The following is a 26,641-nucleotide window of genomic DNA, read 5'->3' on the forward strand; positions in this document are numbered from 1 at the left end:
ATTATAAGCATTTCTTAAGCGTCAAAGGCCTTTATTGACAATTACATTAAGTTTATGCAAAGACTCAATATTTGCAGCATTGACCCTTCTATTCAAGACCTCTGAAATTTGCCCTGGCATGCTGTTAATCAACTTTTGGGCCACATCCTGACTGATGGCAGCCCATTCTTACATAATCAATGCTTGGAGTTGGTCAGACTTTGTGGGGGTTTTTTGTTCTTGCACCTCTTGAGAACCAACCACAACTTCTCAATGGGATTAAAGAGGACGTAAACTCCCCTTGTTTGTACCTATAGGTAAGCCTATAATAAGGCTCCCCTGTAGGCACTTTAAATATCTCCTAAACTTGTACCGTTTAGGAGATATTTACTGTATACTGCACCAATTAAATCATTGGTGCATCCGATCTGAAGGAACGGCCGCCCGTGCCATTTCTTCAAGGCCCTGTGCCGTGACCGGTGGCATTGCACCTTTGGCCAATCACAGCGTCGGAGCCCGCGAACCCGGAAGAAATACAATCTCTTTAAGGGCTGGGGAGTCTCCTGGCCATGGACCCAAAATTTTGATGTTTTGTTCCCCAAGCCGCTTAGTAATCACTTTTGCCTTATGGCAAGGTGCTCCGTCATGCTGGATAACACATTGTTCATCACCAAACTGTTCTTGGAGGGTTGGGAGTAGTTGCTCTCGGAGGATGTTTTTGTGCCATCCTTTATTCATGTGTTCTTTGGCAAAATTGTAAGTGAGCCCCACTCCCTTGGCTGAGAAGTAGCCCCACATATAAATAGGAGGCTTTACTATTGGCATGACAAAGGACTGATTGCAGCGCTCACCTTTTAATCTCCGGACAAGGTTTTTTCCAGATGCCCCAACCAACCGCAAAGGGGATTCATCAGAGAAAAATGACTTTTCTCAGCAGTCCAATCCCTGTAAATTTTGCAGAATATCAGTCTGCCCCTGCTGTTTTTCCTGGAGAGAAGTGGCTTCTTTGCTGCCCTTCTTTACACCAGGACCTACTCCAAAAGTCTTTGCCTCACTCTGCGTGCAGATGCACTCACACCTGCCCGATGCCATTGATGCAAGCTCTGCACTGGTGGTGCCCCAATCCCGCAGCTGAATCAACTGTAGGAGACGCCGATTGCTTGCTGGACTTTCTTGGGCACCCCAAAGCCCTCTTTACAAATGCAGTGGAAATGTTTTTTTTATGGGATTATGCTCATTTTCGTGGCAAAGAGGGACTTTGTAACTAATTGCAATTCATCTGAACACTCTTCATAACATTCTGAAGTATATGCAAATTGCCATCATAAAACTAAGGCAGCAGACTTTGTGAAAATTAATATTGGTTTCATTCTCAAAACGTATGGCCACGGTTGTACAGTCATGTGAAAAAGTTAAGTACACCTAATGGCTTGGTTTTGAATAGAAAAACCAATGAATTTTTTTTTTTTAACATATTAAAACCTGTAAATATTAGATCTTCATTTAAGCGGTGCCAACACATAAAGTTGATGTATTCAAATAACTGATACATAAAATATTATGGTGTATTTATTCTCATAATCAAAGAATATAAGAGGAACCTTTCTTATTTAACCCTTCAGATATCTAGGGTCTTGTGTTCTCTTTGTTATTGATAGGTGTGGTGTCATCATGCTAAGATCAAAAGAGCTCTCCAAGTCCCTCTGAAAGAAGGTTGTGGATTCCTATGTGTCTGGCAATAGATCTAAAGGGATATTAAAAGGCAAGTTTTTTGTTTTTTTTTAAATAACAAACATGTTATACTCACCTTCTCTGTGCAGTGGTTTTGTACAGAACAGCCCGGATCCTTCTCATCTCAGGTCCTCCTGGCCCATCCCTCCTGCCAATTGCCCCCAGACCAAAAAGATTGCTGTGGCGGCACCAAAGTAGGCTCGCTCCAGAGCCACTGTTCTGCATGTCCTCCCAGATGCAGACTCACTGGCTGTGATTGACAACAGCGGGAGCCAATGGCTCCTGCTGGCTGTCTCAGCCAATGAGGAAGGAGAGTCCCTGGAGAGCCGAGGCTCTTGTGCACATCGCTGTATTATGATAGGGCTGAGGTAAGTATTGGGGCTGCTGCACACAGGAGGTTTTTTTTTTTGCCTTCATGCATAGAATGCATTGAGCCTTTAAAACCACTTTTCATTTAAATCAATTACTCTACTGAAAAAAAAAAAAAAAAAAAAAAAAAAATTTACAAGTGACATACATTTCTCACTGTTAATTCACCAGGGACTAGCTGGCCCAGCAAACTCAGCCCATGAGCTGACTGCGATACACTGAAAGAAGTATTCAAGAGCCCCAAAATTTACTTGTGGGATCTGCAAGTAACTTTTGCAACAGTGTGTCAAAATGGCTGTATCTACAATTAGAAAGAGATTAACTCACATAGGACTTGTACCAGGAAAAAGCCTTTGCTGTCCAAAAAACACATAGAAAAAGCCTATGGTTTTGCCATTGAACACCTAGGCGAGAACTAGGCCTTCGTGAACACTGTGCTGTGGACAGATGTTCTGGTCAGTTGCTCTGCCTCTGTGGCCTGAAGAGCTTGCAGCCATAAAGTCTGCATCTTATCAAAGTGTGCTTGATGAGAATGTGAGGTCATCTGTCTGAAACTTGAACTGCACATGGATCTTTCAACACAAAAATAGTGATCTCACTAGCAAATCCACTGAGAAATAGCTGAAAAAGAAGTAAATTAGCCTAGTCAAAGCTCTGACTCTCACTGAAATTTTTTGGTGGGATTACACAAAAATGTGCAGTTTAAGGAAACCTATGAACATCTTTCAACTGCAGGAATTTTGCATTGAGGAGTGGTCAAAAGTAGTCATGACTGGTGAGCAGTCATGCAAAATTCTCAGAGATCTCGGGGAAAGGGTATATCCCCCCTAACAGATGCCGTTGGTGTCATACTGTGCAAGTGCGAGATGAAGTGCATGATGTCACACACTTGCATCTCTCACATGCATAGTATCTCATTTTAACATGAATGCATGTAAAACGGGGACCCTGGGCAGCAACAGAAGTGGGACAAAATAAGTATGAAGAAAAAGTCACAACAATGATGTAGATAAGTATTATAGTTTATGTTTTCCCTTTTCAGATATTTACAGTAGGTATAAAGGGGCGCTGTTCTTTTTAATCCCAATAGTTACACAGATATCTTGTATTTAAACTGACTTTTGAGGCTTTGGAGAAACAGCAGCGCCAAACTTACTCACCAATACACCTTTGATCCAGCCAAATTTCACCACTCCTGTACTATCCGCAACATGATTGGTCACAGCATCCCCAGTTGGTGTTCCATCTTCTCCATTGGCAAAACCATCTTCAAATGGTTCCTGAAAGAACAAAATGCATTTAAAAAATAGGATTGCCACCCCAAATTCCATTAACAATGTCAATCATATGCAACTTTTTCATTGCAGGATATTTACCTCCCTCCTGACATATCCAACAAGATACAAGACATAAAAAGGTATAACATATAAAGCAGGGATATGCAATTAGCGGACCTCCTGTCAGTCTTGCTATGCCTCATGGGATTTGAAGTTCTGCAACAGCTGGAGGTCCGCTAATTGCATATCCCTAATATAAAGTATGAATAAAAGGTACTTCCATGGCTCACGTCATACTACCATATTATTTTGTTGATCACAGCCCTAGAAAGCATGGCATCCTTGCAGTGTACAGTATTGTACATGTCAGCTCAAACTGAGACATCTATAGTCTAGACTAGAGAAGTTTACTGAAGGCAGTAATTTTATAGATTTCTCTCAATATAATAGGATCTCTTTATATTGCCACGGTCGGCAATGTTATCGTTTGCAAAACATTTAACCTCTTGCTTACAGGGCACTTAAAGCCCCCTCCTGCCCAGACCAATTTTTAGCTTTCACTTTGAATGACAATTGCACAGTCATGCTACACTGTACTCAAATGAAATTTTTATCATTTTTTTCAAACAAATTGATCTTTCTTTTGGTAGTATTTAATCACCACTTGGGTTTTATTTTTGCTAAACAAAAATTAAGACAAATTTTTGAAAAAAAAAAAAAAAAAAGTTTCATAGTTTGTTATAAAATTTAGCAAACAGGTAATTTTTCACCTTCATTGATATTTGCTGATGAGGCTGCACTGATGGGCACAGATAAGGCAACACTAATAGACACAGATAAAACTGCACTGATGGGCGGCATCGATGATTGGCACTGATGGGCACTGGTAGGTGGTATTGATAGGCAGCACTGGTGATGAGGCACTGATTGGTGGCCCTGTGGGCACTGGTAGGTGACACAGAAGCCTCTGTAGAGGCTCTCCACGATTGGGACTGATGCCCCTCTCACAGCCGCCAGTGATTTTTTATTTATTTTTTGCGTGAGGAGAAAAAATAGCTGATTACCAGCTCTGTTTACATTACATGATCATCTGTCATTGGCTGACAGCTGATCACGCGGTAAGGGGTCAAGATCGACCCCGCACTCCGCACTCCGATCTGTGAACAGCTGAGTCTCATAGACTGGCCAATCAAAGGGCGTGCAGGCCATCTATGGACACCCTCCCAACAAATTAGGTCTGCACTGTAGCAGTCTTTCAGCTATAGCGCGGACAGGAGGTGGTTAATATATCTATATCCCATAAGGGCTTTGATGTACAAAGTTACTATACAATCTAATAAATGCTTTTAAGCATTTTAGGTTTTTCTGTGATAATAAAGCAGAATTTTACATTCTAGCTTTAGCCTGTACACTCACTCTCTTTTTTTACTATATTTAAATTTTTTTATCAGGTTTGGTTTTGGGCTTTCTAAATTGTGTATTTTATCACGTAACTCCAGATGTTTGGGTTTTTGTTTTCAAATATTAGGTTACCTAATGCTAAATCATAGATAAAAATTCAGCAAAGTTAGATTATGCAGATCATTTCCAAGCCCAGAAATGTAATTAATACCAACATCCAAGACTGTATCTATGTCATAACACCATGTACAGACAAGATAACTGAACAAACCCCATGAAAAAAAAAAAAAAAAAAAAAAAAAAACAAACACAACACAACACAACAAGTTTAAAACATTCAGGGGTTCAGCTCTACTGTACTCATGATAAAAAAAAAAAAAAAAAATAATATAAAAAAAAAAAAAAAAAAACTTTTAATAATCTCAAAATTTAGCAAGACTCTACTGTGCCCTTCTATTGGCATGTACCTAAGGCGACAAATAAAATAGAATCTACAAAAATGAAAATCCCTTTAAAGATATAGAAGCATTCATAATCCTAGGAGATACAAATATGTTAAGGATCCTTGTTTTCTGGAACCAGTTCTGTTCTAACATTAGGGTTCCTTAAGAGTCACAGGCAAGACAGAAATTGGCAGACACAGCTGCATGTTAAATATTGTATAACAATTTTAGGATCAATAGGCACAAATGGACCATCTGTGCATGCACTCAACCCGTTCTCTGGTCTGATCTCTAGGGAACACCGGTCTATGAATCGGCTTTGGAAAATCATTTTCACTAAGATTGGTTAGCATGGGGATGTGTGCACAGACTGGGGATGCCCCCTGCATTGACACTGGCCAACTAATCTTAAGAAAAGAATCAAAAAGGCAAGAAGGGACTGTCTCAGCTTAGACTAAAGTCTTGGACACACTAGTATGTTTTTTTTCAACCTGGCAGGGATGAACACAAAAAACTGACAGCTCAGGAGGAGCCGCTGTACTAACAATTAAAAATTTAGTACAGCGATTAACCCTGCTTTTCTGAAGTGTTTTGACAGGGGGACTCCCTCCACCAGAACACTCTAGCCAGCGCTCTTTTGCTGATCGGGAGTCAATTGGCAGACCTTTTTCGGTCATGCCTCTGACAGAAGCCGGACCGACTCCAGTACACACGAGCCTGACATTGGGCCCGTGTGTACTAGGTTCAAAGGAGAAGTCCAGCCTGAGCTCGTTTGGCTGTACTTCTCCAAATCACAGGGGTTCAATTTGTTTTACACGCCTGTGACCTGTTTTCAGCAGAGAGCAGGCTGAAATCCGCTCTCTGCTGACGTCACAGAGTCAGTCCAGGCTCCGTGTCATCATAATCATGGAGTGGTAGTGGCGAGCCGCTGAGAGGCTGAGCAGGCCGCTCCCGCCCCTCCACAGCCCAGCGCTCCAGAGTGGAGAGATCCTGAGTGACTGCTCTCTGCTCATGGAGCTGTGAGAACCGAGCCATCAGCGGTGTTCAATCGCTCAGTTCTCAGTGTTAGAGGCACCAGGGGACAGATGCAGCATTGGACTGATGTTGCCTCCATCTAGGCGAGTATGAATATAAAAAAATAAAAAGAACTTTGCTTTTAAACTTACACAAGCATAAAGACCTATGCTCATCAGATCTTACAAACCCCTAAATAACAATTATTAGGATGCAGGACCTTTAATCTGCCATCTCTGCCTGTTTAAAGCTAATTTGACAGCCATTTTTAAACTATTTAAAAATCAAAAATAACCACAAGATGGCCAATATTACCTTTATCATCTAAATAACATCCACTTTGTGACTGCCCGATTTACCAGCGTATAACACGCACCTTCAATTTAAGAGGGAAGTTTCAGGAAAAAATGTTTGTTTTAAAATAAACCACTTTGAATCAAAATAATGGTCAGTGTCAATCAATGCAGCCTGATCAGTGCCCATCTGAGGCTTCAATGCAGCCTGATTTGTGCCCATCTGTAGCTGCCTGATTAATGCCCATCTGCAGCCTCACCATTTCTCATCAATGCAGTGCAAGAAAGCACCGAGCCATCATCTCCTGTTTACTCGGCTCTCAGTCGACAGTCACATACACAGTCCTGTCTCCACCATCGGCGTTGGACCAGCTCCTGTGTGATAGACAGAGCACTGGTCCAATACCTGTGGTGGAAACGGGATTGTGCGTGACACGAAAGCAGAGTTAGAGCCGAGTAAAGAGGAGATGACTGCTTGGTAAATTCCAGTGGTGCGCGTCATCCTCCTTCCCGTGCGAGGTACACTATCGGCGTATAACACGCACATCCATGATTTGCCCCCTATTTTCATGGGCAAAAAGTGTGCGTTATACGCTGATAAATACGGTAGTTTCAATTTGTAACTAAGGTCCTTTTTCAATTTCTACCCCCCTATCCAATGAGAGCAATTTAGTGGCCTTTACGTGTGCCCCTATAGGACAGGGTGCTAGCGAGTAAATGAAGTTTAGTCTAGAAGTCAGTATAGCTAAAACTTTTTTTTTTTTTTGGTTAGTTCTGGATAGAAGTTGAGGGATTACGATTTCTGTTGGGTTTTGCAGTTGCTCGTGCCCCAGTTAAACTAATTCTCTATATGTCATGGTGACCATTGTCATCAAGACTGAAAGGGAGAATCTAAAACCATAAGCTCCAGCAGAACATTAATGGGAAGGAAATCTTCAAACTCGGACACCCCATTCTGTAACAATGTCTGCATTTCCTTAATTTGGAGAGATTTCCTCTCACTTCTTGCATTTACAGGACAAAAAGTGAAGAGAAATATCCCCAAAAGGACACAGACAGCAACAATTACTGACAGGGGTTTTAATCCTTCCCAACTATATCCAAAAAAAAAAAAAAAAAGTTTTTGTATCAAAACAAAAACGTGTGAAAAACGATAGTTTGTTTCTCGACGGCTCCATTCACATTTGTACGCCTTCCAATTGTGCCAACTTTGGAGAGCAACTTTGGATGGGTGTAACTTGTATCCGATTTTTCACTTTGACCAGTGATAATGAACAACTGTTGCATTGTATAACATTCAGGTATGACTTCCATGCAACTTCTGAGGGTTACCATTGACGTCTATGGCCCTCAAATTACTCGAAAGTCAGACCAAAAAGTAGTGCATAAACTACTTTGAAGGCGCTGTAACTTTAAGTCACACATATATGAATGGTTATCATTGGAAAACATGGGGAATGAGTTGTCATGCAACTTGGATGTCCAAAGTTGCATGACAAGTCGTACAAGTGTGAATGGAGCCTAAAGGCAGCCACAGCTTACAGAGAAAAGATTTGTCCTCTGCCAGTGTGCTACAGAAAAAGGACCCTTGCTCTCTGTGTGGGAGCAGTGATTTCTCTGCAAAGAGCCAACATGTACCCTGCCAAGCCAGAGCTAGAGACCTTCAATCCGGGAACATGAGCTTTCCTGATTGCAGAGCTGTAGCTCGGACTTCATGTGTGTGAATGTGTTAGACCTCTGCAGAGGGACTACTGTTTCCATGCAGCGAACAAGGAAGCATTTCTACAGCACAATGTCAGGAAAGAGGCCATTCTACTCAATCTGTGGCCGATTTATAAAGAAAATGAACTACACATTTTTGCATGCCTTTATTTTTATTTATTTTTTTACATACTTGGACTGCAAGTTAGCCGATTAAACAAAGTTAATTTGGGCTTAGGATAAGTGCACTTATTCTTTTTGTGGCCGTAATGAGCAGACACGGCTAGGGCAGTGAGACTTATGGTCCTAGAATTAAATGAACACCGGAGACCAAAGCAGTCAGAAAAAATGTAAGTAAGCAAATGTGAAGGGGAAGGGTAGGTTAGGTCGTGGAAAGGGGAAAGTTGCTAAAATGTCTCCCTCAAACATTCTGCAGGACAACTGGAAGATTAAACATTGTTTATTTATTCCATTAAAAGTCCTCCGTTCAATAGCTCTACATTACCACTATGTGTAATGATTGTTCTCTTAACTGCAAAACAGTTTGGATCTGAAGTCTAATGGCAGTAGCAGACTGAAAGGCGATTATATTCCCCAATGGAAAATGTGCAAAAAGTGGCAGCAGTATAGTTTGAACCAAAAATGTGCTGATGAAAATGAGCAGAGGAGAAGTGACTTGTACTGTGTATAGTCAGCAAACGCTAAAATTGCTAAATCAGTAAAAAAAAAAAAAAGTTAAAATGTTTGCTACAAAACACCAAGCTGCAGAAGGAAACACGGCAGCGTGAATACATGACCTTAATGATTCATTAAGCCCAGAGTGACGCTAAATCACCAGGCGCTGAAGTGCCCACACTCACAAAGATTAATACAGAACTTGACCTCAATCCTGCCCAAATATGGCCTAAACCTAATCTTGGCACTGACAGGTCATTAAATGTCTACTAAACACACACAGGACAGAACATATATAATAAGCCTCCTTTGACCTAAAATGGCCGATAACAGAAAATAGCTTACATCAAGATGACCAGTAAATATAAGGACAAACATCTTACTCTATGCTTTGTAAAAAAAAAAAAAAAAAAAAAAAGATGGAAGCATATATAAGTGTCAGCAGTATCCTTGTTCCAAAGTTTTCTTCAGTTTTAACCTGTAAGGGTGAGCCCGTTTATTGAACAGGGTGCAATCCCTAAAACTTCAAATACATGGTGAAAACTAGCATAGTAGCTTGAAGTCCAGAAATGTAAACACCCCCTGCTCAATCTTCTTATCCTATAGCAAACAAAGAATTTATTGTCACTCATTTGCTCTGATCAATGGTTTATTACAACCCTTCAGGGCATTAGGTAGCATCGATATATGTTATAAATATGTTGTTACATTAACATCGCTGTTATCTTCTTAAATTTTGGTTTTGATAAACCTTACTGAAGGGCTATGTTGGTCCCCGGTTTGGGATATTTATTACTCCATTGTTTTGTTATATTGATGAAAAATTCTCAATACAAATATTGAACAAGAAATGTAACACAATATAAAGAGAACCAGAAAGTCAACAAAACAAACAGAAATTTCACCGCTCCAGGTCAAACCACTGGCAGGCTGCTAACTGTCCAAGTAGATAGGGGTTCCAGGTGCAGGCTGATTGCATAAGCCAAATGTATAGAAGCAGAACAAAACTCTGGATAGCCGCACTCCGGGTTGAGTAAAAATTAGGTGCCTTTATTTCTTCAAATGCAAGTGCAAAACTCCATTGAACACCACATCACAGCAAAGGGATACAAAAAAGATTTTTGAACAAGGTTGCTGACGCGTTTCACGCTACAAACAGCACTTACTCATAGCTGGTAAGCGCTGTTTGTAGCGTGAAACGAGTCAGTAACCTTGCTCAAAAATCTTTTTTGTATCCCTTTGCTGTGATGTGTTGTTCAATGGAGTTTTGCACTTGCATTTGAAGAAATAAAGGCACCTAATTTTTACTCAACCCGGAGTGCGGCTATCCAGAGTTTTGTTCTGCTTCTATACAATATAAAGAGAAGCGGTGTGAAGTAGAATATGTCCTGCAAAGCACAGTGTACACAGTGAAATATAAAAGGGACTGCACAGCGGAATGTGTATATAGCAAAAACGTGTGAGCTATATACTGTATGTACAACACCGTGAACAGGCTCAAGAGATGTGGAGGACAGAATGTGATGCACAGTGTGCAAAGTGCGGCTCTTTTTAACTCTTTTTATACTGTATCTTCTGTGTTGTGAGTTTCCCACTTCCTTCAACCACCTTCTCTTTTTCCAATCTTGTGCCCCCTCAATTTTGCACTTTTTTGGTCCCCCCCCCAAGAGGTGTCCTGCATCAGCGCCATAGTGCTCTTATCCTTCAAGAGTCCACCCTACAGTGTCCCTCTTCTCCGCCCTCAATATAATGTCCCTCCCCTGTATTTCCCCCTCTGGGCCTTTTCCATACTGCTGTTCTTCCCCACCTTCACTGACTGTGGAAAATTTTGCGATTCATTTGGAAATCAAGGTCCCAGAGTCTGGAGGAAGAGTGGAGAGGCACAAAATCCAAGTTGCATGAGATTCAGTGTCAAGTTCCACATGATGATTTGGGGAGCCATGTCATCTGCTGGTGGTGTTCCGCTGTGTTTTATCAAGTCCAAAGTCAGCGCAGCCCTCTACCTGGAAATTCTAGAGCACTTTATGCTTCCCTCTGCTGACCAGCTTTATGGAGATGCTGATTTCATTTTCCAGCAGGACTTGGCACTTGCCCACACTGCCAAAAGTACCAATACCTGGTTTAAGGATCATGGTATCACTGTGCTTGATTGGCCAGAAAACTCGCCTGAACTAAACCCCATATAGAGAATCTGTGGGGTATTGTCAAGAGGAAGATGAGAGACACCAGACCCAACAATGCAGACGAGCTGAATGCCACTATTAAAGTGACCTGGGCTTCCATAACAACTCAGCAGTGCCACAGGTCTTATATAAAATTCTAATTTTCTGAAATACTGAATTGTGGGGTTTCACTAGTTATAAGCCATAATCATCAAAATAAAAAGAAATAAATGCTTGAAATATATCACTGTGTAACACATCTATATAAAATATACGAGTTTCACTTTTTGAATTGAGTTACTGAAATAAATTAACTTTTTGATGATATTCGAATTTTATGAGGTGCACGTGCATAGAACGCCGAAATATTTTTAGTTTTGACAAAAATAGAGAAGGTTAAAACCCACTCAGGGTTTTTTTTTTTTTAGTCTGTGTTCTGAAGGGGAAATTTCACTTCCTGTCCTGGAAACACAACAGGGGAATTACTATATATATATATAAACTTTTTATTTTTTTTTCTCCAAAGTGAGAGGAAGACAATGCTTACTTATATAGTTGTCATCAGAATAGCTGTTCACATTGGAAGAGGATTTTCCCCTCTATTTTTGTTCTGGTACCAACTGTAAAATTTTGGATTTGCCATCATAATAATCAGAACAGAACAAATGGACAGGGTGAATCTATCCATTGGGGTCACAGACAACAGCAATAACCTTTGGCTGCACAAACGATCTTCTGAAAACCTCTTTATTCCGAAATTAATTCTACCTCTAAATCGAATCATTTATTTTAACACACCCCTATGCTATCTGAAAAAAAAAAAAAAAAAAAGTTTTGGCTTTACACTTTATTATGACTTTGCAATGCCCTGTTGATTCTATTCCTATGAATTTTAATAACAGGTATGCTTTAAGATATGAATAAGCACAGTAAAAGCCAAGAATTATATGAATAGTTCTGTTGCGTATTTTACCTGCCTTCACATATCTGTCAGGCTGGCTTCCAAAAATGATAAACAATCTCGCCTCTCTATACAAAGACGTCATTCTATGCATGTAATCGCAGTTTTAGGGCCCTTTCAGACGTGCGGATCCGTATCCAGCCATCCGCTTGCTCAGCAGAAATCGATCCGTTAATCCCCCCCGAGCCGGTGGTAACAAGTCCGTCTCTGCACTCTGTGCAGGGATGGACCTGTCAGAGAGACCGCTCTCCTCTATGGGGGGGCCGTAATCAGAGGATTACGGACATGTCATCGCTGACATCCGTCAGATCCGCTCCAAAAAAAAAAAAAAAAAAGCAGGCGGATCTGAACGGTCCGCATGCGTGAAAAGGCCCTTAAATATCTGCAGGAATTATCGGTTTCCGACAAACCACAGTAGACCAACAATGGTTAGAAAACGTTGCATAGAATGCAGCTTACAATCCTTAGGTGCCTGCATTTGTTTTTAAGACTTTTCACCTGGTGATCTGGCCAGCAACACACCTCCTGGGTTTAGCCGACCATACATTATACAATTTTCTTGTTCATTTTCCATTAGATTTACCTTCAACTATGTAGTAAGGGGGCCTGCCTGTTTGCATACAAATAGCAAGGGTTTAGCTTTGACCTCATATTACATGTTCAATATGGCATGAAAATCTCTACAACCTACGCCTACCAGAATTCATATTTAATTTGTTTAGTGTATAGTGTTCTTTGAAAAAACAAAAGGAGTGTGGAATAGTAGCTAAGGCTTACTGCAGGTTGCACACCGCTCATTGCTATCTGAAATAATCCCAAATTTAATAAACAGACAAATGTGTCCAGTGACTCACCCAGGGCTGAAAAAAGCCTGGACTACACCAGTTCCCAGAACATATGGATTACACATTAATAATACATAACATAAAGTAATCTAATACCTAGCAGATATCTAATGAGATGGTGGAAAATTACAAGGGAAATGTACAACTCATATGATATTCATATTTTAGAGATTCAAAAATGTACTAATGGTCTGGAAAATAACAGAAAAAAAAACCCCCATTGAATTGTACACCTGTGGTCTTTAATTTTTATGTTATGGGATAAATTAAAGTGTTACTAAACCCACAACAGCAAAATCAGTCTGTATATGCAGTAAAGCATGCTTGTTATACTCAATGTGGAACCCAAGAGGCTAATCCTCTGCATTGTTTAAAAAGGCGGTTTGATCCCGATCCTTTCCTTCTTCCAGAGTCCCCAAACCATCTGCTAACAGAACAGAATCACTCTGCACATGCTCAATTTGGTGTGTATTGCTAGAAAGTTTATTTTTGGGAGGAGGTGCATGTGATCAGCATAGGACCAGTTAGCACTGTTCAGACAGAATGTCAGGGGGTATGCAGCCTCATAGGACAGTCAGAAGAATGAAAACTCATACTACAAGCTTTAACTAGTGCTTGGCCAGACACTGATAGAAGTCACAAGACTGTTATATACTGCTGATGAGAAAAGGTATTTAGCAGTTTATATTTACTAAAATAATTGCATTTGTGTGCACTGTGGGAGACCAGATATGCATGGTCCTGGGTTTAGCAACACAAAAATAAATAAATAATATATAAATTATACACAGATACACTGCCACCTTGCCCATGCAATAAAAACTTTACCCTCGAACCCCTATACTTACCTTACCTGCGTTTCCTCAGCTCCTTGATCCTCAGCACCCACTGAGAATACCAGCCACAAGTATGGTGATAGTGCCCAGACCTAGCAGCCAATCGGTAGGCCTGAATGCGGTCACATGTCATCTGTTTTACAAGGTTGGCAAAAATGACATTTAAAGTGATTGTCACTAAAATAAACCTTTAAAGTAATCTTCTGCTGCCAATTTAGTCTAGCTAAATAATCATTTGCATCCAATACTTCCAGGCATGTCAGATCTCTAATGTATCTCTACCACCACAGGATGGTTCCTAAAGGAGGTTCCTGTAAACTTTACTACTTAGTAAATTCACTTTCTCTGCTAGTCCTGGTGACCCTTGTCATCTGAACAGAAAGTGATGTAAAATCCAAAATACAGTTGTCACCAGAACAAGAAGTGAGGGTAGATCTTCCAATGGGGAACACACCTATTCCACCGACAACTTTATATGGCTCATACCCTCACAATAGATTTCACTTCCTATTTTGTCTTCAGGATAGAAAGTGAAAAGGAGTTTTCCCCAACAGGACATGATTAAAAATAAATAATATATAAATAATATATGAATGACAGGGAGAGTAAAGCCTCACTTCTATATCAAAAACTATGAAAAATGTTGGGCTATACATACTCCTTAAAAGAGAAGTATAGGATAAAAAAAAAAAAAAAAAACACACACACAATCCATCTATCTGCAGATACAGCATCGATCCAATGTTGCTGCTGCCCCCGCTGGCTACACACTGAGAACTGAGTGATCAAAGACCGCTGATCGCTTAGTTTTCAGGTCCACTCTGAGCACAGAACCATGACCGTCAGTCACTGCTCTGTGCCCTGCCCCTCCAGTGCTCACTGGAGCGCTGGGCTGTGGAGGGGTTGGGAGTGGCCTGGACTGGCAATGTGACACCATAGTTCTCCATTAAGCAGGCAAGAAAGTTCATAATAGATAAAAGTATTTCAGTTTTGTATTTAACCTCTTCCTATCCGCGGTACAGCCAAAAGGTGGCTACAGCAGGATTTCCAGTTCTGGTAAGGTGCACATAGATGTTCTCCCAGAACTCCGCCTCCCGCGCGCATCAAGCACATTCTGTGACCGCCGAGTCCTTTGAACACAGATCACGGTAAAGCACCAATTACAGCTGGTTACATATAAAACAGACATGCCGGTTATTGGCAGTCCTTTCCCCCACACTGTTCCTGTATGCGGAAAGGAGAGTCACTAGCCGGCAACACTGTCAGTACATTGTTTGCACTGATATTTAGGGCACTGATTATCAGTGCCACCTAACAGTGCAGCCTCACCAGTGCCCATCAGTGAAGAAAAATTACCAATTTGCTAAATTTTATAACAAACTGAGAAAAAAAAAAATCTCAATATTTTCGGTCTTGGAAAAAAAAAAATACAATAAAAATCCAGTGCTGGTTAAATACTACGAAAAGCATGCATTATCTGTCTTCAATTATTTTTTTTTAAATGTCATTGGGGTACATGACTGCACAATTGTTATTCACAGTGCGAAGGTAATGAAAGCTAAAAATTGCCCGGGGTAGGAAGGGGGTGAAAGTGCCCAGTATTAAAGTGGTTACCAATTTTTTTGGAGCTCAGCTTTAAATGTATAGGCTGAATTAAAGCGGACTAGCTTCTGACATTTTATTTTGATATGACTAATCACAGTTCTTGTGCGTTTTGGGTATTATTCAGAAAACATTCAGAAAGCAGCAAAAAGAACGCTTTCCTTTTCTTCCCCATTGATATTGCTACAAAGAAGCTTTAGACTAGAGTAATATTCTTTGAGTTCTCGGACTGCCACAAGTTTATAAAGAAAAGCTTTAGGAAAAGAAGTTTCTGTGAACAGGATAGACATACGACCATGTCATTTTGATCCCTGATGTGTTTAAAATTTGAAATGACTTCCAGAAAATGCTTCCTTTGGACTTTCCCATGGGAAAGACATGGTTTCTCTCCCATAATGACTGTGTAACGAAACAAACTTTCACTGTGACAGCGGTAGTTCACACAGAAGATTTTGCGTCATATGAACATGAGTAGCATGAACTAAACTCATCTTGGACTAATTATATCACAGGACTTATGACCCGGATACATCTACTAATATCAACTGTAAATGCAACACACAAGGAAGATTTATCAAATAAGACACCAACAAGAGAGGATTCATGAAAGTGTTGTGCAAGAGATTCTTTGTGGAGCTCAAGAGCAAACAAAGCAGCTAAATTGCGGTTTACGGCACTTCATGGGTTTTAAGTTATGATGCGTCATGCAGAGGATTTTAAACATCACAGCATAAAATGACTTGAGCAGCAGGTATGTACCTGTGACACTCTTGTGCGCTCCTTTCTACAGAATAACATTCTCCACAACAGGACTTGGGAGAGACATCCCATGAGTTTTCCTGGCACCAGGAAAAAAAAAAAAAACAGTTGACAGTGTAGGTCACAGCCTGCGATTGACAGCCTCAGCTCTGTTCCCGTGTGCAGGGAGTGTGTACCTTCCCTCCAATCAGCTCTCAGAGTAACTTCAGCTCCCACCCCCCGCTTTTCAGAGCCAAGACCCCTTTCACACTGTGCCATCACCGATGTCAGTGGTGCTATTTTTAGTGCCGCTTTACCGGCGCTATTTGGCCGCTTGAATGGAGCAGCTGTTTTAAGGCATTTTGCAGGTGCTATTTTTAACACTATAGCGCCAGCAAAACGCTCCAGTGTGAAAGGGGTCTAAGAGATCCTGTGTAAATGCTGCACTTTGTATGAATATAGGGGAAAGACTGTAGACAGCTATAACTTATGCAGGAGGATTTGTTTCAAGTCTGTATCACCTGAGGCCAGTCACTTCACCAGATTATATTATATTATATATATATTATACACACACACACACACACACATCTATACAGGTCCTTCTCAAAAAATTAGCATATTGTGATAAAGTTCATTATTTTCTGTAATGTACTGATAAACATTAGACTTTCATATATTTTAGATTCATTACACACAACTGAAGTAGTTCAAGCCTTTTCTTGTTTTAATATTGATGATTTTGTTATACAGCTCCTGAAAACCCAAAAATCCTATCTCAAAAAATTAGCATATTTCATCCGACCAATAAAAGAAAAGTGTTTTTAATACAAAAAAAGTCAACCTTCAAATAATTATGTTCAGTTATGCACTCAATACTTGGTCGGGAATCCTTTTGCAGAAATGACTGCTTCAATGCGGCGTGGCATGGAGGCAACCAGCCTGTGGCACTGCTGAGGTGTTATGGAGGCCCAGGATGCTTCGATAGCGGCCTTAAGCTCATCCAGAGTGTTGGGTCTTGCGTCTCTCAACTTTCTCTTCCCAATATCCCACAGATTCTCTATGGGGTTCAGGTCAGGAGAGTTGGCAGGCCAATTGAGCACAGTAATACCATGGTCAGTAAACCATTTACCAGTGGTTTTGGCACTGTGAGCAGGTGCAAGGTCGTGCTGAAAAATGAAATCTTCATCTCCATAAAGCTTTTCAGCAGATGGAAGCAAGAAGTGCTCCAAAATCTCCTGATAGCTAGCTGCATTGACCCTGCCCTTGATAAAACACAGAGGACCAACACCAGCAGCTGACATGGCACCCCAGACCATCACTGACTGTGGGTACTTGACACGGGACCTCAGGCATTTTGGCATTTCCCTCTCCCTAGTCTTCCTCCAGACTCTGGCACCTTGATTTCCGAATGACATGCAAAATTTGCTTTCATCCGAAAAAAGTACTTTGGACCACTGAGCAACAGTCCAGTGCTGCTTCTCTGTAGCCCAGGTCAGGCGCTTCTGCCGCTGTTTCTGGTTCAAAAGTGGCTTGACCTGGGGAATGCGGCACCTGTAGCCCATTTCCTGCACACGCCTGTTCTCGGTGGCTCTGGATGTTTCTACTCCAGACTCAGTCCACTGCTTCCGCAGGTCCTCCAAGGTCTGGAATCGGTCCTTCTCCACAATCTTCTTCAGGGTCCGGTCACCTCTTCTCGTTGTGCAGCGTTTTCTGCCACACTTTTTCCTTCCCACAGACTTCCCACTGAGGTGCCTTGATACAGCACTCTGGGAACAGCCTATTCGTTCAGAAATTTCTTTCTGTGTCTTACCCTCTTGCTTGAGGATGTCAATGATGGCCTTCTGGACAGCAGTCAGGTCGGCAGTCTTACCCATGATTGCGGTTTTGAGTAATGAACCAGGCTGGGAGTTTTTAAAAGCCTCAGGAATCTTTTGCAGGTGTTTAGAGTTAATTAGTTGATTCAGATGATTAGGTTAATAGCTTGTTTAGAGAACCTTTTCATGATATGCTAATTTTTTGAGATAGGAATTTTGGATTTTCATGAGCTGTATGCCAAAATCATCAATATTAAAACAAGAAAAGGCTTGAACTACTTCAGTTGTGTGTAATGAATCTAAAATATATGAAAGTCTAATGTTTATCAGTACATTACAGAAAATAATGAACTTTATCACAATATGCTAATTTTTTGAGAAGGACCTGTATATATTTACAACAGCTTGGTCAGTGAACCAAACTGACCTTGGCAAGTTCTGTTCACAGATGCTGTGTACAGAGCTGACATGAGTGGCTCTGTACCTTAGGATCATTGTGACAGGTCATAGGAGAGCCTAATCACAGCGATCTCATGGATGTAAACAGTGCGCAATTACAACTGTAAGCCAGCCCCTTCCTATAACAACAAAGGAAGGAGAGGAAGTGAAATGAATGAAGACTAATTAGAGGTCAATGGCAGCTGCAGATTCAAGTTTAACCCCTTTACCTGCCCGTCTCTCCCATGCATCTGATCTCCAGCTGGCCTCTTCAGTGACCTGTGTATTAACCCTTCAAGATTCATTATACTCCACATCTGCTAATTGAAAGAGATTATGGGTATTTTTTTTTAGATTCATATTTACCTAGGTGGTTGCAGCATCTGTCCCCTGGTGCCTCTAACACTGAGAACCGATCGATCAAACACCACCGATCTCAGTCACGGCTCTCTGCTCTACCCCCTTCTCGCTCACTGGAGCACTGGGCTGTGGAGGGGGTTGGCAGCGGGCAGCTCAGGCTCTGAGCGGCTCGCTGGTCCAGGGATCTGGGCAGATACTGACTCTATGGTCGTGAGGATGCCCGAGCCTGGACCGAATCTGTGACATCACAGGAGTGCAAACGGGTCACAGGAAAATCGGTCACAGGAGTGCAAAACTAACAAGCTTTGGCTGTACTTTTTCCTTTAACCCCCTTGATCTCTCTAGCTCTGTCTGTGTTTGATCTGTATGTGCTGTATCTAGTGCACTAAGCTCCATGTTTTAACCACCTCAATACCACCACGTTTCATTTCTGAAAACAATGTGGCAGAAAATAAATAACCTTTGAGTGTCTATGTTGCAAAAAGGAACAATTTTAAAGAGTTTACATACTTTCCTGACATTTTCATTTTAACAAAAAAAGTTGGTCTTTTTTCCTTTAACTAGTAAATTTTTATATATATATATATATATATATATATATATATATATATATATATATATATATATATATATATATATATATATATATATATATATATATATATATATATATATAAAATACAACCAAACGAAAACTCTAATGCGCTGTACACACGGTGTTGGTGATCGTGTGTGGGCTCCATCTGACTTTTTCTATCGGAATTTCCGACACACAAAGTTTGAGAGCTGGATCTAAAATTTTCCAACAACAAAATCCGATCGTTTAAATTCTTATCGTGTGTAGACAATTCCGACGGACAAAGTTCCACGCATGCTCAAAATAAATTAAATTACAAGACAAAAGCTATTGGCTACTGGCCTCTTGATAGTCCCGACGTACGTGTTGTACGACACCTCGTTATGAATGATAGGATTTTCTGACAACTTTGTGTGACCGTGTGTATGCAAGACAAGTTTGGGAGAAAATCAGTTGGAAAAAATCAGACGGATTTTGTCGTCGGAATGTCTGACCGTGTGGACAGGGCATAATTGTTCCAAAAAACTATATATATAAAAAAACTATAAAAAATTAATTTGCGTTGTATGACAAAGTAATTGTCAATAAAAATAACACAGCACTTAGAATGGCCAGGTAACGATGGCGTGTTACAAGCTGGTACTGCAGTGGTTAAGATCAAAAGGGTCTGGATTGGCTTCACAATATTCAAGTATGGAATTAGTAAACTACATGGCACATTTGTTCCTAATTAAATCAGTATCAAAAGCCTAGCATGGCGGCAAACAGCTCAGCAATCATTCCAAGTTTTCATTTTCTAACACCAACCAACGCACTTTAGTAAGAAATATCTTAGTGTAAGATTTGGCTATTTAACCACTTAAGGACTGCCCGCACACAATGTACTGTGGGCGGGCGGGCGGAACACGCAGGCAAAGCAAAAAACTGGTACGTCACTGCCTGCTTCTGGGTTTGCCCAAGGCGTGCAAACCTTCCGGAGTCAGAGTGGTTAAATGTAAAGAATGGAGGGGGAAAAAAAAAAGCTTACAATTAAACATTTTTATAGTACTGAACTAAATATACCCCATCCACACAACTATTTTAGTGAAACTGCAATTTGATAATCAAGTGGCAGAGAAAACTGATGTTTTCTAACAGGAAGAAGTAATTACTATTCTATTCTCATTGTAAACCTTGAGTATAAACTGATAGAATTATCACAGCCAGACCCAATCTCAAGGACCGCTGAAATAATTCCCACTAAATTTTTTAGAAACCAAATTACTGGAGAAAACTAAACAAAGTAAAATAAACAGAAGAGACATTGAACAAACAAATATGAATGAAGCAATAAGAGTCAAAATATAGCCAAGAGGAAGCGTATCAGAGATATACAATGCCCCTGGACATTTTGTCTATATTTATCAATGGTGCACAAGTACGGAAAGATACACAAGGCCTCCGCTCTCTCCTTGGTAAAATGCTAACAGATTGTACTTCAATGGGGCCCTAGGAATGTGAGCTTTCTGTGAAAAGAACACAAAACATGTGGAGAGATCTTTTTATTTTCAACATAAACAAGTTTAAACCCAGTACATACATATGCAGGAACTGACCAAATTTCGGTCACTGTTTACTGCCGATCATGCTGGAAAAGATCAGCGCTTGCAGACAATTCTGATGGGGAGGGGGGCTCCTGCTACTGATCCGAGCCAGGGAGAGAGAGCAGTGCTGCTGGTCTCAGGTACAGTGCTGGATCGAGATCAGGCTCAGGTAAGTATTGGAGGTAGGGGGAGCTGATCATGGAAGGTTATTTTTTTTTTTTTTTTTTTACCTTAATGCAGAGACTGCATCGTTTACCACTAGGCTAAGGTTCTGGTCATACGATCAGAGAAAATGCATATTTCTTTGTCTGCTCTACCTTTCAGTTTATTAATACTGCAAATTGTAATGTACAACGATCATCATTTGCAAGGCATTTGGTGTAATAGTACTCACTTAGCAGAAATGTGCATTCCAGCTGATGGTATGACACAATGGATAAATATCTGCCTGTATTTCTCAGAATTAAGGACACCATTGATCCTGACCAAATCTCAAACTCCATTTGCAGAAATGTAGCCCTAAACTTGCAAGGAACCTCCAACCATGCTTCACTATTGCCTGCAGACACTTGTTATTGTAATCCTCTCCAGCCCTTTGGCAAATAAACGAACTCCTGGTACAGACAAATTTCCCATTTTGACTCATCAGTCCAGGGCATCTACTGCCATTTTTCTGCATCTCAGGTTCCTATGTTTTGGTGCATAGTTGAGTCAATAGCCTTGTTTCCATGTCAGATGTATGGCTTTTTTGGCTGCAGTTCTTCCATGAAGACCACTTCTGGCCAGACTTCTCTGGACAGTAAATGGCTGTGTACTTGAGTCCCACTGGTTTGTGCCAGTTCTATGTTGATTGCACTACTGGACATCTTCCAATATGGAAGGGAAGTAAGCATGATGTGTCTTTCTTTTGCTGCAATAAGTTTCCTTGGCAGACCATTTCTTCTACAGTCCTCAACATTGCCTGACCAATGATGTCCTCAATGCTGATAAATACGAGCAGATACTTATCCATCATGCCATTCCATTAGGGAGGCATGCAATTCCCCCCCAATGTATTCCCCAGCAGGAGAATGACGCCAAACATACAGCCAATGTCACTAAGAACTAATATAAAGAAGAAGAACAAGGATCCCTGGAAGTAATGGTTTTTGCCCCCACAGAGCCCTGATCTCAATATAGAGTCGGTCTTAGATTACATAAAAAAAAAAAAAAAAAGAAGAAGGATTTGAGGTAGCCTACATCCATTTAAGATCTGTGGTTAGTTCTAAACCTGCCAAGGCCCTTCAAAAACTGTGTGCAACTGTACCTAGAAGAATTGATGCGGATTTGAAGCCAAAAGGTGGCGACACCAAAATATTGACTTAGATTTTTTCTCCTGTTCAGTCACTTTTGCATTTTGTAAGCTGATAAAAATAAAGCAAATGTATATTCTTATTTTGCAGCATTTCTTCACACCTGCCTAAAACGTTTGCACAGTAGCGTATATATATATATATATATATATATATATATATATAAAATTTATTTCGATTGAGGAATATTATCCATATGATGGTACTCGCAGAACTCATCATTTTACGGTGACAATAGTCATTCTTTAAAGCAGAGTTCCAGGCTTTTTTGCATTTGTTAAAAGTCAGCCGCTACAAAAAGTGACAAAAACAGACACTCACCTGTCACACGCTGTGGCCTTGTAGAGCATCGCTCCTCTCCCCCTCCTCTCCGCAGCACCTCCATTGAAACTGTGGGCAAACAGCCGTGACAGCTTGCGGCTTCATGACCAGGCACTTGCGGCTTCATGACCAGGCACTTCATGAACAGGCAATCTTCTGGGACCTGTGATTTGTCCCAGAAGATTGCTGAGAGGGAGAGGAGTCGCCGCCTAGGCGGCTCGTAGTTGGAAGCAGGAAGTGGGACATGAAGACCTACTCCAAACTAGGCACCCACTCTGCCTCCCCCCCCCCAAAAAAATGACATGCCAAATGTGGCATGTAAGTGGGTTAGGGGTGCTTACAGTGGAAGTTCCACTTTTGGGCGGAACTCCGCTTTAACCACTCTCCATTTACACATTTCCATTTTTTATGACACTATTTTGAAGCCCAATAATCTAATGCAAACCCAGCGCTTGTCTTTCTTAATTCCCACTCTAGCAAACTGCGGTTTCTGCCAATTACCTACAAGCCTACACACCTTATACGTTGTATTAGAACAATTCACTTCCTTGTTCTTTCCACATAAAAGCGATCACTCATTACAAATACAATTACAACTCATAAGACTTGATACCATGTTTACAGTGTAAGGTTTCTGACTCGCATAAACAAGCGCCCTATTCAAATGAAACATTCCATCAATTAAACTTTGCAGATATATTTCTTCCGTTCTTTTCAGGTAACCTTAAAATCTTTGGAGCAATTGTCAAAATGTATTTACTTATTTTCCTTTATACACAAAAGGCTTTATTTTTATATTCTTTTGGTTTATGGATTTTTTTTTTTAGTTTATTAAAGTGGAACTTCACTTAAATTTGGAAGTTTCACTTGTCTAATGCCTTCCTCCTTACGTTGTTATTAATGTCAATTATATTTTTTATTCTAGGAGCAAGTACCTTTTTCTAACAGGTACCGGTTCCCACTTGAGCAGAAGTTCACCCCTCCCTCCCAGAACCTCCTGGGACACATCTAAGGTCCCAGGCTACTGCGGGACTATTCAGAAAGTGCAGTGCAGCTCACGCATCTCCCCAGCAGGAAGTCATCTTTTCATAATCAAGATAGCGGTGCCAGGGACCTGAAAAACGGCAAAGAACTGGCATGGGTGATGACAGCGCCAACACGATTTGCAGACATGCAATTTTGTCGAGTGACAAACGCACCAAAAGTCATGCTGGAGAAAAAAAAATAAAAAAAATACACACTAAACTCAATGGCCAAAAAGGTGCAGGAGCTTCTTTGTGCTGAAAAAACATGCAATGCTCCACGGCCTCTTTTTGGTGTTTTTTGATGCATGGGGCAACCTATTCATGTGAATGAGCTGCCCTATGTGTGAAGCACAAAAAAATAAAAAAATGTAAAAAAATAAAAGCATGCAGGAATACACATTTCTGCTAAGAGGAGTACCATTACACCAACTGCCTTGCAAATCACTGTACATTACAATTTGTAGTATTTATAAACTGAAATGTAGAGCAGACGCAGAAATATGCGTTCTCTGGTCATATGACCTTCAGAACCTCATAGCCTAGTGGTAAACTTGAAGATCTTAAGTATCACTGAAGCAATGAAGAGCATTTTACCAAGAATAAAAGTAAACTTTTCTTCTTAAAAAAAAAAATAAAAATCAATAACTCCCAGGAAAGATCAAGTACCCTTAACCAACCTTCACATGCCCAACACTTACTGCAGCCATCTTTAAAAAGCTTCTACTTCTGGGTACTGGAAGGCATTCCCCTTTCCCTAACACAATGCAGCGCTTCGTACCCGAGTGGCCAAATGTCAGGCCCAAGGGCAGTGCCATGGATTGGCAGTGGGGGGGGGGGTCTCTGCCTAGCAGTGTGTAGGCACATAGTGGGTGGTGGGAGAGGTACATTAAAAGGATGAGTTCAGCTTTTGCAAAAAAAACTAAAATAATAATAAATACACATGATTTTGCAGGTTAAAAAAAAAAAATGTGCATTTTTTTTTTTTTTTTTTACACTGCACCCACGATTAGAAATGTCAGGCTCCTACAGACAATACAGCTGTCAGTTTGTAACTCCCATATGGGCATACAGTTACAGGAAGAGTCAATGTCAAACTAAGAGCACTCACCAGTGCCCTCACAGTTCACTGAGAACTGCAGGCTGTCTGCTTCAGTGACAGAGGGAACTTGTAGTTCACTCATACACGGCACACTGAATAAATGACGCAGCTGTGTGGGGGTGGAGCCCTGCACAGCCATGCCATTTTTAAATTGAGACAAGGGGTGAAGGGAGAGAATCCCCTGCCAACTGCCACAATGGGGGATGCACGGACCGTAACACAGTAAGGCCTTGTACACACGGTCGGAGATTCCGACGGAATGTGTCCGATCGGAGCGTTTTGTCGGATATTCCGACTGTGTGTGGTATGCATCGGACTGTTTCTGTCGGACCAAATTTTCCAACTTGCCGGAAATATTTTCCGACAAACTGCTCCGATTATGTGTAGAGAATTCCGATCGGACAAAGTGCCACGCATGCTCAGATCTAATTCCTACACCAAAGCTATTGGCTACTAGCCTGAACATAGTCCCTTCGTAACGAAATTACGTCATCACGTTCTGAAAGATCGGATTTTACGACAACTTTGTCCGACCGTGTGTATGCAACAGTTTCGGACAAGATCCGACAGATTTGGTTGTCGGAATCTCCGACCATGTGTACAAGGGCTAAGATGTTACACCATGTAACATGTTATAAAAGGTGGACCTATCCTGTAGCACATCTTCTACATACTAGGGAGATTTATTTTTCTTTATTACAGGTTTCCTTTAAAAAAAAAAAAAAAAAAAAGAAGATGATTATGCTTTCATAGAAAGTACAGTAAGTCGTTTGCTACTCTCCTAATCCAACCCCCTTCCCCTGTCCCAGATGAACCTGAAAAGGATGACCACTGCCCACATGGCTCTTTAGCGCCTCATGAGTAAATCTTCCTTCTTCTGGCAACATCTATTTAATAGAAGCCTGTAGACTTCCATGAGGCCATCTCCTAATATAGAAGAAGCTTAGGACTTGGCCCCACTCTATGGGGTCCAATGTGCAGGCACTGCCAGATGGCAAAAAACAAAACCAAAAAAAGAAAGATTGTTTAATTTGCTGGAAATATGATGAAAGCTCATGTGGGAAAGCAGAGGGCTGGTTATAAAGATTATACAGCTTTAGAGGATTATGGGAGATAAAGCTGTATTCCATTCTTGCTTCAATACTGTACTGGGAAAAAAAAAAAATAATAATAATAAATGTCATACACATGGAAGTCACTGTTCTTCCTGTTTGCAGTAAATTAGCCACCAGTGCAGTTTAGTATAAAACACATTTGATATAATAATATATTCTTCTCCAACTTTTAAATCGATCCATTTTCATTTTAAGAGAAAAAGCAAACTACCTGCACCCCTTCATAATTGAATAGCCTAGGAAGTGCCGTCATAAGGATGTGGGCATTTTTTCATTAAACACTTTCACAATGAGTCAAGTTATGACATGAGAAGGTGTGGCCCTTAGTCAAAAGAAAGGAATCAAACAAGAAAAAAAAAAAAAAAAAAGGGATTCCTGTTCTGACACACATTCATAATACATGTAAAATGGTTTTCATGGCTTGTTTTGAAGTCTGGCAACACAGCAGCTCCAGAAAACAAAACTAGGGTGCCTGAAGCATTGGTTGCAGCCTTCTTCTTCAATGAATTGTTTTAATAGAATATGTAAAAAAATAAATATTAAGGCAAGCCCAAATCTAGGTGAGAGTTGTAAAAGTAGCAAAAAAACCAAAAGTAAATATTTAATATATGGCAGGTTAGGGCCGGTTCACACAGCGAGGCGATGCGAGGCGACACGACTCGCCTCGCTCCCGCAAGTCGCCCCCGTTCTGTACAATGGAACCGTTCTGAGAGGAGCGACTCGAGTCGCTCCGACTCAGAAAAAAGGTTCCTGTACTACTTCTGGGCGACTTGCATTGACTTCTATACAGAAGTCCTCTGCAAGTCGCCGCTGAGGTCCCCGCAGGTCGCGGCGAGGCAAGTCGGAGACGCCTCGCCGCGCCTCGCTGTGTGAACCGGCCCTTAAGCCGGCCATAGATGGAACAATTTTCTTTCCTGCAACCACGAG

The 26,641-nt window shown here is 40.9% G+C and overlaps 1 protein-coding gene across 3 annotated transcripts in view; it reads right to left on the reverse strand.

The window, feature by feature from the left end:
• SLC12A2 (solute carrier family 12 member 2) overlaps nt 1-26,641 on the reverse strand; it is a 155,864-nt gene that overhangs the window by 82,964 nt on the left and 46,259 nt on the right. For all 3 annotated transcript variants that reach the window (XM_077462143.1, XM_077462140.1, XM_077462141.1), the window contains one exon: nt 3,240-3,359. In XM_077462143.1, the coding sequence (XP_077318269.1) occupies nt 3,240-3,359 (120 nt within the window). The remainder of the gene's footprint in view (nt 1-3,239; nt 3,360-26,641) is intronic.

The sequence above is a fragment of the Lithobates pipiens genome, unplaced genomic scaffold (assembly GCF_037356315.1).
Source record: "Lithobates pipiens isolate NorthernLeopardFrog02 unplaced genomic scaffold, aLitPip1_a1.2 Scaffold_3, whole genome shotgun sequence".
NCBI lineage: Eukaryota > Metazoa > Chordata > Amphibia > Anura > Ranidae > Lithobates > Lithobates pipiens.